Below are 16,014 nucleotides of genomic sequence, written 5' to 3'. Positions count from 1 at the left end.
CTGGGTTACCACCACAGCTAGCTGGCCCACGATCACCACCACCACAGCTAGCTGGGCTAGCACCACAGCTACCTGAACTTCCACCCCAGCTTGCTATGTCTCCACCATTGATGACTAGACCCTCGCCACAGCAAGTCTCTTCATCAAGTATGTAAAATACTGCTGTTATGCTGGGTGAGTCTTTGACTCCAACTATAATTAATAATGCAAAACAAATAAATAAGGCCATTACCAATTATCTCAAATTCAATCTATTCCACACTCTTAACCATGCACTTGTTGTATGGGACCCAAAAGCTAAACCAAGGGGGCTATTGGGCGGACACTTGAATATTAGAAGTATTTATATCAAAACATATCCAAGTGCAGCATCTATTGAGTGAGTCAAATATAGATTTCTTATGTTTGTATGAAACATGGCTGCAAGCCAGCTCACCAACTTCTGGGATACATGTACCAGGTTACAACATCTTCAGAAAAGATAGGCGGGAGGGGAGAGGAGGAGGCGTGATGTTTTACATTCGGGATCATATTAAATCTAAACAGATTCATTGGTCATTTCAGAACAATCTGGAATGTGTGGGGTTAAACATAACAGTTTCCCCACGAATGGCCTTCATATTGATTGGAATCTATAGACCTCCATCAGCTCCCAGTATTTTTTATGAGCATTTGCTGGCCATTCTTAAAGAACTCAATCTTAAGAAAGAAATTATTTTACTTGGGGATTTTAATGTAAACTGGAATGACAGAGTAAATCAAAAACAACTTAAATCATTGACAGACAGCCTCGACCTATTACAAGTAGTTAAAGAGCCTACTAGAATAAGTACATCAACAGAAACATGCATAGATTTGTTTTTTAGTAACAAAAGAAAAATAATACAAAAAATATATATGATAACAGGTCTATCTGATCATAATATAATACTCCTCAAGAAAAAAAATAGTCCAAAAATAGGTTTAATTATTCCAACTGTAAACTTACAGCACAATTAAGGATACCTAAGAATGACATGAACAATTTAGAAAATGCCCTAAATCAAATAAGTTGGTCTGATCATCTAAATCATGAACACGTTGACGACAACTGTAATATATTCATGACAGTAGTACAGCAAACTATGAACAGTTTCTTGAGAAAGGTGAAATTGAAACCAAGAAAAAGAAATCTTCCTTGGCAAAATGGCGGCGCCCTGTTCGGCGGCGGCTACATCGGCTCGCAACAGTTTTGGACATCTTGGTCAAAATGCTCAGTCTTCGACTCAGTTTTTGATGGCGGACACAGTCAACTCAAACCGCAGATTAGCATATGATCGCAGGTTTTTGCAGGATATGCGATCATCCAGTAATCAAGTGCCCGTTGCTACGACCACTCTGGAGTGGTTACATAGCCTCGGAGTGCTACGCCGACAAGACCCAGCGGCCTACGGAGCAGCGGAGCAGAGAGGCAAGCGTAGGCGATGTGACCGGAGGAGGAAGCGGGGTTGTCGGGCTGGCCTAACAGCTAGGCTAAAGGCTAAACCCTTCAGAACGCCTCTCCCATCCATTTTTCTCTCCAACGTTCGCTCTCTGGACAATAAACTGGACCATCTACAACTGGAGCTAACATCGAACCGCGAGATGACGAACTGCTGCGCTATAATTCTGACGGAGACATGGTTAAACTCATCAATCCCGGCTGACGCTGTTAGCATTGGGGGGCTAACTGCATTCCGTGCTGACAGGAGCGGCGAACTCACCGGTAAGAACAGAGGAGGCGGACTATGCATTTATACCAATAACAACTGGTGTAAAAATGCTAGGATAATCTCGAATCACTGCTCACGGGACATTGAGCTTTTGACGGTGATCTGCAGACCCTTCTACCTCCCCAGGGAGTTTACCGCTACTATCGTTACTGCTGTGTACGTGCCCCCCAGCGCTAATACAAAGGAGGCAATGGACGTTCTCTACCGAACTGTGAGTGAACTGCAGCATGCTTACACTGGAGGCATTTTCATTGTTGCTGGAGACTTTAACCAGGCCAACATGAAAACAGTTCTCCCGCATTTCTACCAGCATGTGGACTTTGCTACAAGAGGAAGGAACACATTGGACTTGGCCTACACAAATATCAAAGGAGCATACAGAGCAGCCCCCCGCCCCCACCTTGGCTCATCAGACCACCTTTCTGTTATGCTAATTCCTGCATACAAGCCCCTGCTGACCAGAGAAAAACCTACAGTGAAGCAGGTGAGGGTGTGGACTGAGGGGGCAATGGAGGCACTACAGGACTGCTTTGAATGCACAGACTGGGACATGTTTAAATCGGCTGCCACCTACAACAACAAAATAAACATAGGTGAGTATGCCATGTCTGTGTCAGCCTACATCAGTAAATGCGCAGAGGACGTCAGCAACACCAAAACCATCTGCAGCCGTGCCAATCAGAAGCCCTGGATGACTGCTGAGATACGCAAATTGCTAAAGGCACGGAACCTTGCCTTTAAATCTGGTGATGAGGAGGCACTGAGATCAGCGAGGGCCAACCTGAACCGTGCTATCAGACTAGCAAAGCGATCTCACAGTCAAAAAATCCAGGACCTTTTCCTCAGCACAACCAACACCAGGGATATGTGGAAAGGCATTCAGGCCATCACCAGCTACAAGCCAACCACCCCCCCAGTGGGGGACACTGGCATGGACTTCCTGAATGACCTCAACAACTTCTTTGGGAGGTTTGAGGCACAAAATGGCACCCCTGCAGTGAAAGCGGTTCCACATCAGGACGAAAGAGCACTCCTCCTGGACTCAACTGACGTGAGGAAGACCCTGAAAAGGGTCAACACACGGAAGGCTCCAGGCCCTGACAACATTCCAGGGCGGGTCCTTAGGGAGTGCGCCGATCAGCTGGCTTGTGTCCTAACAGACATTTTCAACACCTCGCTAGACCAAGCCACGGTACCATCATGCTTCAAGATTGCCACCATCATCCCAGTGCCAAAGAAACCCCAGATCTCATCATTGAACGACTACCGGCCCGTTGCACTGACTCCTGCCATAATGAAGTGTTTTGAGAGGCTGGTTAAGGAGCACATCACCTCCAGTCTCCCCTCCTCACTTGACCCCTTTCAGTTTGCCTACCGGACAAACCGCTCCACCGGGGATGCCATCTCCTCTGCTCTTCACCTGAGCCTGACACACCTAGAGGAGAAGAACACCCACGTGCGGATGCTGTTCCTGGACTTCAGTTCAGCATTCAACACCATCATCCCACAACTCCTGGTAGACAAACTGAGACTTCTGGGCTTCAACACCCCCCTGCGGAACTGGCTGCTGGACTTCCTCACTGACAGACCCCAGTCAGTGCGGCTTGGTCAGATCACCTCCAATGTCATCACCCTCAGCACGGGCTCCCCCCAAGGTTGTGTCCTGAGCCCCCTGCTGTTCACCCTGATGACACACGACTGCGTCCCTAGGTCAGCCACAAACCACATCGTGAAGTTTGCGGACGACACAACAGTGGTGGGCCTCATCAGGGACGACAACGACCTGGCCTACAGAGAGGAGGTGGAGCAGTTGGTGGGCTGGTGCAGAGTCAACAGCCTGGTCCTGAATGTTGACAAAACTAAAGAGATCATTGTCGACTTCAGGAAAAACCAGCCCAACCATGCCCCACTTCTCATCAACAACAAGGCTGTGGAGGTGGTCAGCAGCACCAAGTTCCTAGGGGTGCACATCACAGACAAACTCACCTGGTCTGTGAACACTGCATCACTGGTGAAGAGGGCACAGCAGCGCCTGTACTTCCTGCGGAGGATGAGGAGAGCCCACCTGCCCCCACCCACCCTCATCACATTCTACAGAAGCACCATAGAGAGCATCCTGACTAACTGTATCTCTGTGTGGTGTGGAGGCTGCAGTGCCTCCGACTGGAGTAGTGTGAGGAGGGTGGTGAGGACAGCAGAGAAAATCATCGGGACTTCTCTCCCCTCCATTCAGGACATTGGCCAGAAGCGCTGCCTATCCCGAGCCAAAAACATCATTAGGGACCCCTCTCACCCCCATCATGGACTGTTCACTCTGCTAGCCTCTGGGAAGAGGTACTGCAGTGTGCGGTGCAGGACCACCAGGTTCTGCAACAGCTTTGTCCCCCTAGCCATTAGACTGTTAAACGGTCAATCACACATATAGTAAGCCTACCCAGCTGTTACCCCCCCACTTGCGTGTTTCACTCTACAAACTTTCTATTTTTTTGCACTGTTGTACATAATCCCTTTTCTATATTCCTACTAAATACGACATAGTTATATCTGTATATTTATGGAACCTGTGCGGGTCAGATGTGTCGACATTTCGTTCTGTATACATGTGTACAAGAATGACAATAAAGTATATCTGAATCTGAATCTGAATCTGATCTAAACAGTGGAATTTGGTCTCTGATGAAACAGCGGGATCATGCACTTAAAATATTCCAAAAGACGGAAATGACACATGATAGACAAATATTCACTTCCCTAAGAAATAAAGTCACTAAAGCTCTTAAGAATGCAAAGGCAAAGTTCTTCATTGATGCAATAAGAAATGTAAGAGGCATACTTAATAGATTCTGTAAACAGTCTGACTCAAAAATATTCTCACCTGACACAAAAAAATAGGACTGTAAACACCCATGTCGGAGTTTTGAGTCTGAACGAAGTTACACATTTGGAAGCTGATAGAATCATATGTGCTCTAAAGAATTCCAGAGCCAAAGCTGTATTTCATATGCATACTGTGTCATTAAAAACTCTTAAACAACCTCGTATCGCCCCAATTGCTAGTATCATTAATCAATCGATATAGGCAGGTATCTTCTCCGTTTCTTGGAAATCTGCAGTCATTACTCCTATTTTAAAATCTGGAGACCCTACAATAATGTGTAACTATAGACCGATAAGTATTCTCACTGTAGTCTCCAAAATAGCCAAAAAACTAGTGGCTGAACAACTCATTAGATATTTGAATAACAGTCCATATTCCCTAAATGAAATGCAGTTTGGCTTCAGAAAATAATCACTCTACGTAGACGGCCATCTGCTATCTATTGGAAAACTTAAATCAAAATTAGATGCAGGTGGTGTGACAGGAGCAGTGTTTCTTGACTTGCGCAAAGCATTAGACACTGTTAATCATCGCATTTTAATGACTCAACTGTCATATTTTAATTTCTCCTTTGACTTGATGAAATGGATTGAATAATAACTTAAAAACTGAAAACAGTGTGTTAAAATACACATTACATCTGATTAGATAATAAATTTGGTGTACCACAAGGGTCGGTTTTGGGACCGCTGCTGTTTAGCTTGTACATAAACGACCTTTCATAACTTTGTCCATCTAATGTTACTTGTCAGATTTACACTGACGATGCAATTATTTATGTACATGCAAAAACAAAACATCAAGCTGCACAATATCTATCAGCAGCCATGTCTGATGAATCAAACTGGCTAGAACGTTCTCATTTACATCTTAACTCATTAAATACCAGCCATTTTCACTTGAGCAACCCGCTCAATCCCAGCATTTTCCTGGGTTTTGACTAATATTGCAAGGCCCACAGAATATTGTATTCTAATGCTATATAGACATGGAGCACACCAAAAGAAAGATGAGACTCTCTTCTTTCAACAGAAAGTTTACTATCTTTTTCCATTCTTGAGCAATCGGCATTTGAAAATAGCTAAATTTCATGAAAACTCCAATCCCTGAGGAAAAAACTGAGAAAATGAGCTTTTTGTAAACTGATGCATTTCGACCATAATTTGAACTTTGACACTATTATTTATGGCTTTTATGACACCTCCAACATCTAAATAATGCATGCCTTCGATAAAATAACAAAAAAAAGCACAAAAAATATGTTTTTGATAACAAAATAAATTTATTTGCACATAACACAAAACGACTGAACTGTTGAACTATGTACAAAAATGAAATACATCAGTGTCATACATACTTTTTTTTTGTGTGATATAAAATGAAACAGTTGCCTTGATGCAAGGGCACACAACATAGTTCACACCACATTCGTGTTTCACTCCGTTTACCTTTGCGCAAACAGACCCGACACTTCCGTTGTGGTCTGGCTTTGTTGGTCCGTGGCAAATAGGCGAGCTTGTGTTTGTCCACTGGGGTTTGTATGAAAATAATTGTCTGGGAAGTGATTGGTGGCATCCGCGATGTGCTGCAGAAGCTCATCCGTGAGAAACAGCTGCAGGAAATCAGCTGGCTCCTCAGACTCCAAATGGGCAGCGGCATTCAGTGGTCCAGGGGTTGCTGTAAAGTCGATTTTCCTCGGTTGCCATCCAGTGTGACGCCATCCGGAACCACTGCTTCCTGATGCACAACCTGTAAATTACAGAAATATAAACAATTGGAAATATATATTTATTGCTGGCGTGTGAAGTTTCATATTATAATTTACCTTTCTTTACACCAACAAGACGAGGAGGAACTTTCTTGCCGCGGGATGCACAATCTGTGAATTTTAGAAAGTATGCATGATTACCACACCATTCAGTATTGTTGTTTCCTCGTCGGGGAGGAGATACGCTCGCGTGTAACTGCACATTTACGCGACATTTTCTGCCCGCAAGATGCATGATATGTACAATAAAAGCATGAGGGCTAAAACCACATGTTCAATGGTAACTTGCGAGCATTTACTTCCTCGTCGGCGAGGACTTGCGCTCGCGTGTAATTGTGCAATAGAGGCGGGAGGCAGGAAGTCAGCGAGCAAGCTCGCATCTAACTGCACATTTACGCGACATTTTCTGCCCGCAAGATGCATGATATGTACAATAAAAGCATGAGGGCTAAAACCACATGTTCAATGGTAACTTGCGAGCGCTTACCTCCTCGTTCGGGGGGATCTGGTGAGGACTCTCGGCTGCTTTGGCTATTGTCCGAAGGCAGGCGATGCAGGCCGCAAGGCACGCGCAGCCTCTTTAGACGCCTGTTTGTTGTGACGACGACGAAGCGTCATCCTCTCAACCAAAGCGTCTCCATCGCCTTGATGCTTTTGGGAAGCTTTTTTTTTTACAAAAAAGCATTCCTCTATCGTCATTTGCTTGGAGGATTTCATTGCTAACGCTACTAATGCGACTGCTGCTAGTGCTGCCGATGCTGCTGCTACCGACGCTGCTCTCCACACTTATAAGTCTACCCCAGGATCCCGCCCCCCATTTGTACCTCTGGCGCAGATTCAAGGCGGATCTTTTGCACCTCTGCCCCCTGCTGGGTGATTTTTACATGATTCACAATGCGGACAAGGCTGATTCTCAGTCAGAGGTTGCATCAGACCCTTATGTACACTATGAGGTAAAAAAGACAGGAAACGTACTTATACGTCTTTGGTAGAGGGCGCCATTGCTTTAAAAGACGTCTTTGTACGTCTAAGGGAGTAAATGAGTTAAGCCACATTTTCTTGAATGTGAAATAAATGCCTTATATTTGTTTGACTGGCAAAGGTGTTTAATGGGAACATTGCTAAATATTTAGTATATAAGTGCGCTCTGTTGAAAATGACTAAATATTGAAATTATCTGAAAATGTGAACATAGGCTAGTCATTAAGGGAAGTCAGACTTTGGTTCGGACCTTTTAATTGGAAGAAATTTTAGTCGTGGACCTCTGTGACGTTTAATTGAATACCTCTGGTATAGAGTCACTGCTGCACTCCCTGCCTGCTGAGTCCCTCACTCTGTGCCAAAATTAAACATTTTACGAAACAGAGGGAAAACTTGAGCTTGTGGTAGCGACGACCATGCTGATGATCTTTGTTTCTCATTCAATACGAGCCATTTTTGATAATCACAACAGTTGAGTGCCACCCATTTTAGAGCATTTTGACAATTTATATATATTTTTGTCCACACCTTATTATCTTCTACAATTATTTATTCATCCATCCATTTTTCCCATTATCTGGGGTCAGATTGTGGGGGCAGCAGCTTTAGCAGGGAGGCCCAGACTTCCCTCCCCTCAGGCACTTCTTCAAGATGTTCCGAAGGAATCCCAAGGCGTTCCCAGGCATTGTGTCCTTGGGTCATTCTCTTCCCGGTGGGTACCTCACTAGGGTGGCATCCTGGAGGCATCCTAGCTAGATGCCGGATTCACCTCATCTGACTCCTCTTAAAACGGAGGAGCAGCGGCTCGACTGTGAGTCTCTTCCGGATGACCGAGATTCTCACCCAATCTCGGAGTGAGAGACCGGGCACCCTGCAAAGCAAACTAATTTCGTCCACGTGTATCCGGTTCTTGTTCTTTCAGTCACGACCCACAACTTGTGACCATAGGTCTCATGGGATATTTGTTCATTTTCAGTCTTGCTTGCAAAAACACAAGCCTGTAAACTTGGTCATTTATTTGCCTGCATTTGTTGTACCATTGCTTCTCTCTGCCAACAGCCTGCAAATTTTGAGGCTGTCTTGAGTCACAATGAAATATTGTGCTATTTATTGTAAGGGTCTCACGCAATTATTTGATTACCTTTTTTCCCTCCTAGGCGAGAGTCTGAACGAGGAAACCATTCACTGGCTCGTCATGCTGACATACTCGCTGCTGTGGAGACGCGCCTTTCTCTCCTCAACATGACGTTCATGAAATATGTTGACTCCAACCTCTGCTGCTTCATCCCTGGGAAGGTTGGATATTCAGACTTTACTTCTTTTGATAAAGTTGTGTTGAATTAAGTGGGAAGTGTACTATTTTAAAATAAACTCAACCATATATTGGGATCGATTTCAGAGAATGTGATTTTGTAATAGTCAATGCTGTGTTTTTGTTTTAAAACGATCTTATTTCTAGCTCCGAATTGGTTCAAAACAGCATCTACGTCACGCTGTCACTCATGATTCTGGAAGTCCTTTCTTTAGCAGCTACTTGAGAATGCTAGACTCTCAGCTAGCTTGCTCCACACCACGCAGCTCTCTCCTCTAAACTCAACGTAACTTTATTTATGTAGCACTGTCACTCAAGATGCAGCTGTAACAAGGCACTTTACAGAACACGGCAAAACTGTTACACTAGGGCTGTGACGATAATTCGATATCAATATGTATTGCGAGAGTTGGGTGAGTGATATCAATAGAAAATGGTATCGCTAAATTATCGGTCCCCAAAAAAAGAAAGCGGAGCATATTCGACCCATCATTGCCCTACTCGTCACAAACTCCATCCCGTTGAGGAAATACAACCCGAGGCTTACGCATGCGCCCCTGAGCTAGCATGACTCAAAACAAACAAAAAAAAAAACGGGTGGCTAAGGTGGACTTACCGGCAGACTTGAGGAAACGCTTGCTTAATAGTTAAGCAATAACTATTAACAACGCATGGGACGACAGTACCCCCCCTCAATGAACGCCCCTTGGCGGACCACCTGGTTTCGACGGGTTGGCTTCGTGGTAGTCGCAGAGCACAGATGGACACATGATCCAGGAGCGGGGGATCCACTGACGCTCCTCCAGACCGTAGCCTTCCCAGTCGACCAGGTATTGGAACCCCCTTCCCCTGCGCCTGGAGTCCAGGATCTCCCGTACCGTGTACACCGGGTCGCCGTCGATGATCCTCGGAGGTGGAGGCGGGGCGGTTGGTGGAACCAGAGGGCAGGAAGGGGCCGGCTTGATGAGCGAGACGTGGAAAACAGGGTGAATCTTCGTGGTGGGAGGCAGTTTTAGACGGACAGAGACGGGGGTTGATGATGGCCTCGATCTCGAACGGACCCACGAAGCGTGGGCCTAGCTTGCGGGACGACCCCGCCAGGTTGAGGTCGCGTGTAGATAGCCACACCTTGTCTCTGACCTTGTACCTCTGAGGCGGACGACGACGACGGTCCGCGATGCGCTGGTTACGCTGCGCAGTGCGTGACAGGGCGGCCCGGGCCTCCTTCCATGCCCGGTGTGCCCGCTTAAGGTGATGCTCGATCGATGGAACCTCTTCGGGACCAGCCTGAGTCGGGAACAGTGGGGGCTGGTAGCCGTAGGCCGTCAGGAATGGGGATTGACCCGTCGCCGAAGAGACCAGGGTGTTGTGTGCCTATACGACCCACGGCAAGTGATCGGCCCAGGAGGATGGCTGGCCCTGACAGACGCACCGGAGCGCCGCTTCGAGGTCCTGGTTGGCCCGTTCGGACTGGCCATTGGTTTGGGGGTGGTACCCCGAGGAGAGGCTCGGTGTCGCCCCCAGGGACTGGCAGAACCGTTTCCACACCCGAGAGATGAACTGCGGGCCTCGGTCGGACACCAGGTCGTCCGGGATGCCATGTATTCGGACCACGTGCTGCACCAGGAGGTGGGCCGTCTCCAGGACTGTCGGGAGCTTGGGCAGGGCGACAAAGTGGGCAGCCTTGGAGAAACGGTCCACTATCGTGAGGATGACCGTGTGTCCGCGTGAAACGGGCAGGCCAGTGACGAAATCCAATGCGATGTTGGACCAGGGACGTGACGGAACGGGGAGCGGCCGGAGGAGGCCTGCTGGCGGCTGGTGTGATGACTTGCTGGCAGCGCATGGGGGACAAGCCTGGATGTATGCCGTCACGTCCGTCTTGAGTGACGGCCACCAGAACCGCTGCCCGATTAGGCCCAGGGTGCGACGTATGCCCGGGTGGCATGCCAACTTGGATGCATGTCCCCATTGGATCACCTCCGCTCGGTGCTGCGCCGGCACAAAAAGCTGCCCAGGAGGGCAACCCGCTGGGGCCCAGTTCTTCTCCTGGTCCTCCCGGATACGCTGCTCCACCCTCCGCTGGAGGCCTCCCACCAGCCGATGACTGGGCACCACGCTCGCAGGGCCTTCTTCGTCCTCCCAGGAGTCGTGGATGCGTGATAGGGCATCGGGCTTGGTGTTGCGTAGGCCCGGGCGATATGTCAGGGGGGAGTTAAAGCGACTGAGAGTGAGTGCCCACCGCGCCAGCCGGGGATTTAGTCTCTTCATGAAGCGGATGTATGAAAGGTTTTTGTGGTCCGTGTAGATCACGAAGGGCTCCTGGGTGCCCTCCAGCCAGTGCCGCCACTCCTGCAGAGCCAGGACCACGGCCAACAGTTCCCGGTTTCCCACGTCGTAATTTGCCTCCGCTGGGGAGAGGCGACGGGAGAAGAAGGCGCAGGGGTGGAGGCGCTGATCGACCGGGGATCGCTGGGAAAGCACGGCCCCCACTCCTGAATCAGAGGCGTCCACCTCTACAACGAAAGGGAGATCACAATTAGGGTGGTACAACACAGGCGGGTTAGTGAACGCTTTTTTGAGGTCCGCGAACGCGGCCTCGGCCTTACTATCCCACGCAAACCGGGTTTTGGTAGAGGTGAGCCGAGTGAGGGGCAGTGCCCGGCGACTGTAGTCCCTTATAAAGCGCCGGTAGAAGTTCGCGAACCCTAGGAACCGCTGCAATTGTTTCCAAGTTGCCGGTACCGGCCATTCAACGACCGCGCGTGTCTTGGCCGGGTCGGCCTTGAGTTGCCCGTTTTCCACGATAAACCCCAGGAAGGGGACTGAGGTCTTGTGGAACTCGCACTTTTCCGCTTTCACGTACAACTTGTTTTCTAAAAGCCGCTGTAAGATAGAGCGCACGTGCTGGTGATGTTCTCTAACGGAGCGGGAGAATATGAGAATGTCATCCAAATAGACAAAGCAGCACACGTTGAGCATGTCTCTGAGAACGTCGTTAATGAGCGCCTGGAATACTGCCGGTGCGTTCGATAGGCCAAAGGGCATAACCAAATATTCAAAGTGCCCTAGAGGGGTTTTAAACGCGGTCTTCCATTCGTCCCCCTCCCTCATGCGGATCAGGTGGTATGCGCTGCGAAGGTCTAACTCGTCGCGGATTGCAGAGGAGCGAACGCCGAATCTAGCAGGGGCAATGGGTACCGGTTCTTCACTGTGATCGCGTTCAGTTCTTTGTAGTCCACGTATGGACGGAGAGTCTTATCTTTCTTCTCCACGAAAAACAGTCCAGCTCCAACCGGAGAGGTAGATGGTCTGATCAACCCTGCGGCCAAGGATTCGGTTATGTAGTCCTTCATGGCGGCTTGTTCGGGCTGCGAGACCTTGTATAAGCGTACCGAGGGTAGGACCGGATCTGGTAGTAAATCTATCGCGCAATCGTACGGGCGGTGTGGCGGTAAGGACTTCGCGCTTGCCTTACTAAACACGGAGCGGAGGTCATGGTAAATGTGCGGCACGTTGTCAAGGTTGACCTCCTTCTCTGGAGCAGCCCTGACCTGCAAGCCCTCCTCGGCTGATCGCAGGCAGTGCGCGTAACAAAAGGAACTCCAATTCTGGATGGAGAGGCGGGCCCAGTCGATGACCGGGTTATGCGCTTTTAACCACGGGATCCCTAGTACGACCGGAGCTGCCCTAGCCGGCATAACAAAAAACGAACGCTTCTCAATGTGGTTGCCTGACAGCTTCAAGGTAAGGGGTTCGGTCATCCGCCGAATGTCTGCCAGGAGACGTCCGTCTAGATCGCACAATTTCTCGGATCTGTCGAGGTCTGTGACCGTGCAGCCGAGTCGCGAAACTAATCCCGCATCTATAAAGCAATCGTCCGCCCCTGAGTCGACCAACGCGCGAATCTTGAAACCGCAGCTGAGTCCTATAATTTCCCCGTCCACCTCTAGTCTCAGAAGGACCCCGGAGCTGTCCTGTTCCTCCGCCGTGGGGGCGGGCTGCACCTTTGGGGAACTGGTGGTCACGGCATGGTGACCCGCGGACTCACAGTAGTCCGGACGGCGAGGTGGCGATTCCCGGCGGGCGGTCATCTCCGGGCACCGCGCCACTCGATGGCCCAGAAGGCCACAGTAGAAGCAGGCCCCCGTGCTGCGCCGACGCTCCCTCTCGCGGGCACCTGGGCGGCTCGAACCCGGCTGCGTGGACTCGTCGACGGGTGGATGCACGGGAACCCGGAGGCGTGGAGGATCTGCGCGGCGCTGCTCCCACTCCCGCTCTCGACGACGCTGTAGCTGACTGGGCTCCAGGCGGCTTGCTCCCATCTGCATGGGCTCATCGGCTGGGGCTGGGGCCGAGCCCCCGGAAGCGCGGAAACTCGGCACTGCACTGCTCCAACCCCCGCTCTCGACGACGCTCTCGCAAGCGGTTGTCGAGACGAATGGCCAGGGTGATCAGCTCCTCCAGTGTTCCCGCGTCATCGCGGACCGCCAGCTCGTCCTTTAGGGCCGGGTTGAGGCCTCTCCGGAACACGGACCTCAGGGCGCAGTCGTCGAACCCGCTCTCGGCGGCTTGGATGTGGAAGGCGATCGAGTAGTCCGCAACTGATCGGGAGCCTTGGGTGCAGTCCAACAGTTCGGCTCCCGCCTCCTTTCCCCGGACAGGGTGGTGGAACACCCTTTGGAATTCCGCAAGGAAGGCGGGGAACGAGGAACGGATCTCTGGGCGTGCGTTGCTCACGGCCATGGCCCATGCGCTCGCTTGACCAGTCAGGAGGCTCATCATGAACGCTACCTTTGTGCTTTCGTGCGCGTAAGTCAGGGGCTGCTGATCAAAAATCAGCCTACAGTGGTGGATAAAGGGGCCGCAACGTCCGGGTTCTCCGCCGTAGCGGTCGGGGTGAGCCAGGTTGGGCTCCCTGGGCGGGTAGAACGGAAACTGAGGCCCGGGAGGGGAGACGACCGGGTTTGGTCCCAAAGAGGGCGGCGGCGCAGGGGAACTCAAATGAGCATCTAAGCTCGTGAGCTGGTGTGCCAGTTGGCCCACCGCGTCGCGCAGGGTAGCGAGCTTGGTCGCCTGTTGGCCTACTAGGCGTCCTTGACTGGCCAGAGCGTGATAAATTTTCTCAGTGTCAGCGGGATCCATGGTCGGATTATTCTGTCAGGACCGCTTTCCAGCGGGGGGGCTGGAAAGCGGTGAATGTGGATCCTTAAAACGCTGACAAGGGAAAATCGGGGTTGTACAAAGGTTTATTGTGACCGACAGGTATTAATCCAACATCCAATGAGGCAAGGTAACTTGCAATCGAGTATAATATTAAATAGGGTGTCTATAATTACGGTCGTCGGGAGACGGTAACGAAAAATGCTGGAGGAGCAATCTCACACCAGGAAATCAAAACGAGAAACAGAAAACGCTTGCAACGCAAGGAGACCGAAAACGACAATGGCTTGCCACCAAAGGGCAAGGTGAATCCAAATACGAAAACGAGAACAAAAGGCGAGCCGAGAGTAGCTGGAAGCAAAGGTAACAAAACTCACAAAATACAACACACGGAATCAACGTGGCGAGAACTATAGCGAGGGCACATGAACAAGAGCAACGTGGGATCAGAGCTACGTGGGTCAATAATCCGACGCGGACGTGTCGATGGCTTAAGTAGTCGGTAATCAGAGCTTCATTGAGCGCAGCTGTGTGGCTCGTGAGCGCGTCTCGCTCGCGACCGGTCCCCGGGTTGCGCGCCGCCGGCACACGCCCACTCAGCTGCAACGAGAGCAGACGGATCGTGACAAGTATTGCCTTAAATCTAAATCGCACTATCATTTATAAACATCTCGGAAATGCTGGTGCAAGCTGCAACGTTTAATCAAAGTTGAATGTCGTATCGGTTTATTAATTTCTACATACCTTAATGAAGCTGTGTGCTGGTGCGAGATGCCAAAATTTACATTTGAGCCGATAAGTCAACTAATTGTGATTACTGTTGGTGATTAGTTGATTACCAAATGAATCGTTTTTTGCAGCCCTACTAGCCCCCTGTCATCTTATCTGAAGCTAACAGTCTTGAACTTGGGTTTTGAATTGGACAGTGATTTTAAATTGGTCTGGCAAATCAGTGTTGTTGTTCGATCCAGCTTCTTTCACCTTAGGGAGCCGGCTAATGTAAAACCCGTTCTCTCTCGCCAGCACTTACAAACGGTAATCGATGCCTTTGTTACGTCTCGGCTCGAATAATTTTTTTTTTTTTTTTTTTGCTGTCAGCCAGTCGTCCCTCAAGCATCTCCAGTTGGTCCAAAATGCTGCTGGTAGCTTGATGTGTTACATGGGCTGTTACATATGCTTCACAATTTTCACAGATCTTCATGGTACTCAGAATGTTACATTACAAATTTGTATGGGACGCTATCGATCTATTTTTAGAAAATGGCACAAGACATCTCTAAAATATTAATTTCCATACCGGGTATATTGTGTGTGCAAAGTTTCATGACTTTTCGCTGAGGTTTAGAACCTCAAAAACTGTATCAGTGTTCATTGTGTACAGCCCATCACCGTGACAACAGTGTATAACAAAATAAAAACATCTTTAGATGAAGCGTGCGAATTTTAAGACGATTCAATTCAATATGGTGGGGTTTCCTGTGGGATTAAGCACATAGCTATAAAAGACGTTTTTGCATGTATTGGGTTGTTTCATATGCCACCAAATACTCGTAGATCTAGGTCATGCTATCGGCGCATTTTTACAACCAAGCACAGGTAATCTCTTCAGTATTTATTTTTAATGCCATGCCTGATGTGTGTTCAAAGTTTCATGGGTTTCTGCACCGGTTTAGATCATCAAAAACCGCATCTTTTTTTTTTGATGACCAGTACCTCGCCAAGGCAACAGCCTATGATAAAATAAAACGATTTCAATAACTTTCCATCTTAAAAATCTTTAGGTAGAGGACAATATTTGAAGATGATCTGATAAATTCTCTAGGAGTTAAGAAGGAATTAAGAAACGCAAAGTTTGACATAATATATACATATAATCTGACAAAATAAAAAGATTTCAATAACTTTTCATCTTAAACAGTTTACGTTTTTGTAGGTCTTAGGCCGTTACATACACTACCAAATCTTCATAGATCTGGGTGAAACATACAACCCAGAATCCTTTGTTAAAACGGAATTATGAAATGCAAAGTTTGATGCTCCGCCCCCATCATATAGGCCAGGCCTACCCGCGGCCCCTGAGCCTCATGCGGCTCTTTGGTTAGTTTCATGCAGCTCTTCAGGAGCTTTCACATGACATGCGTCAAAAATGCTTGGCTGACGC

The 16,014-nt window shown here is 48.8% G+C and overlaps 1 protein-coding gene and 1 long non-coding RNA gene across 2 annotated transcripts in view; one reads left to right on the top strand and one right to left on the bottom strand.

The window, feature by feature from the left end:
- fbxo28 (F-box protein 28) overlaps positions 1 to 16,014 on the top strand; it is a 47,629-nt gene that overhangs the window by 18,851 nt on the left and 12,764 nt on the right. The window contains exon 3 of the mRNA XM_088304131.1: positions 8,536 to 8,674. Coding sequence (XP_088160257.1) covers positions 8,536 to 8,674 — 139 coding nt within the window. The remainder of the gene's footprint in view (positions 1 to 8,535; positions 8,675 to 16,014) is intronic.
- On the bottom strand, positions 6,022 to 7,391 carry LOC148331443 (uncharacterized). Its single transcript, XR_015845144.1, has 3 exons — positions 6,885 to 7,391; positions 6,455 to 6,508; positions 6,022 to 6,378 (listed from the first exon to the last, which is right to left on the bottom strand). It is a non-coding gene; the product is annotated as an uncharacterized LOC148331443 (long non-coding RNA).

The sequence above is a fragment of the Idiotropiscis lumnitzeri genome, chromosome 9 (assembly GCF_059441095.1).
Source record: "Idiotropiscis lumnitzeri isolate Australia: NSW breed Sydney's pygmy pipehorse chromosome 9, RoL_Ilum_1.0, whole genome shotgun sequence".
NCBI classification, from domain to species: Eukaryota; Metazoa; Chordata; class Actinopteri; order Syngnathiformes; family Syngnathidae; genus Idiotropiscis; species Idiotropiscis lumnitzeri.
The sequence above is the reverse complement of the archived record's forward strand: the minus strand, read 5'-3'. Positions and strand labels throughout refer to the sequence as shown.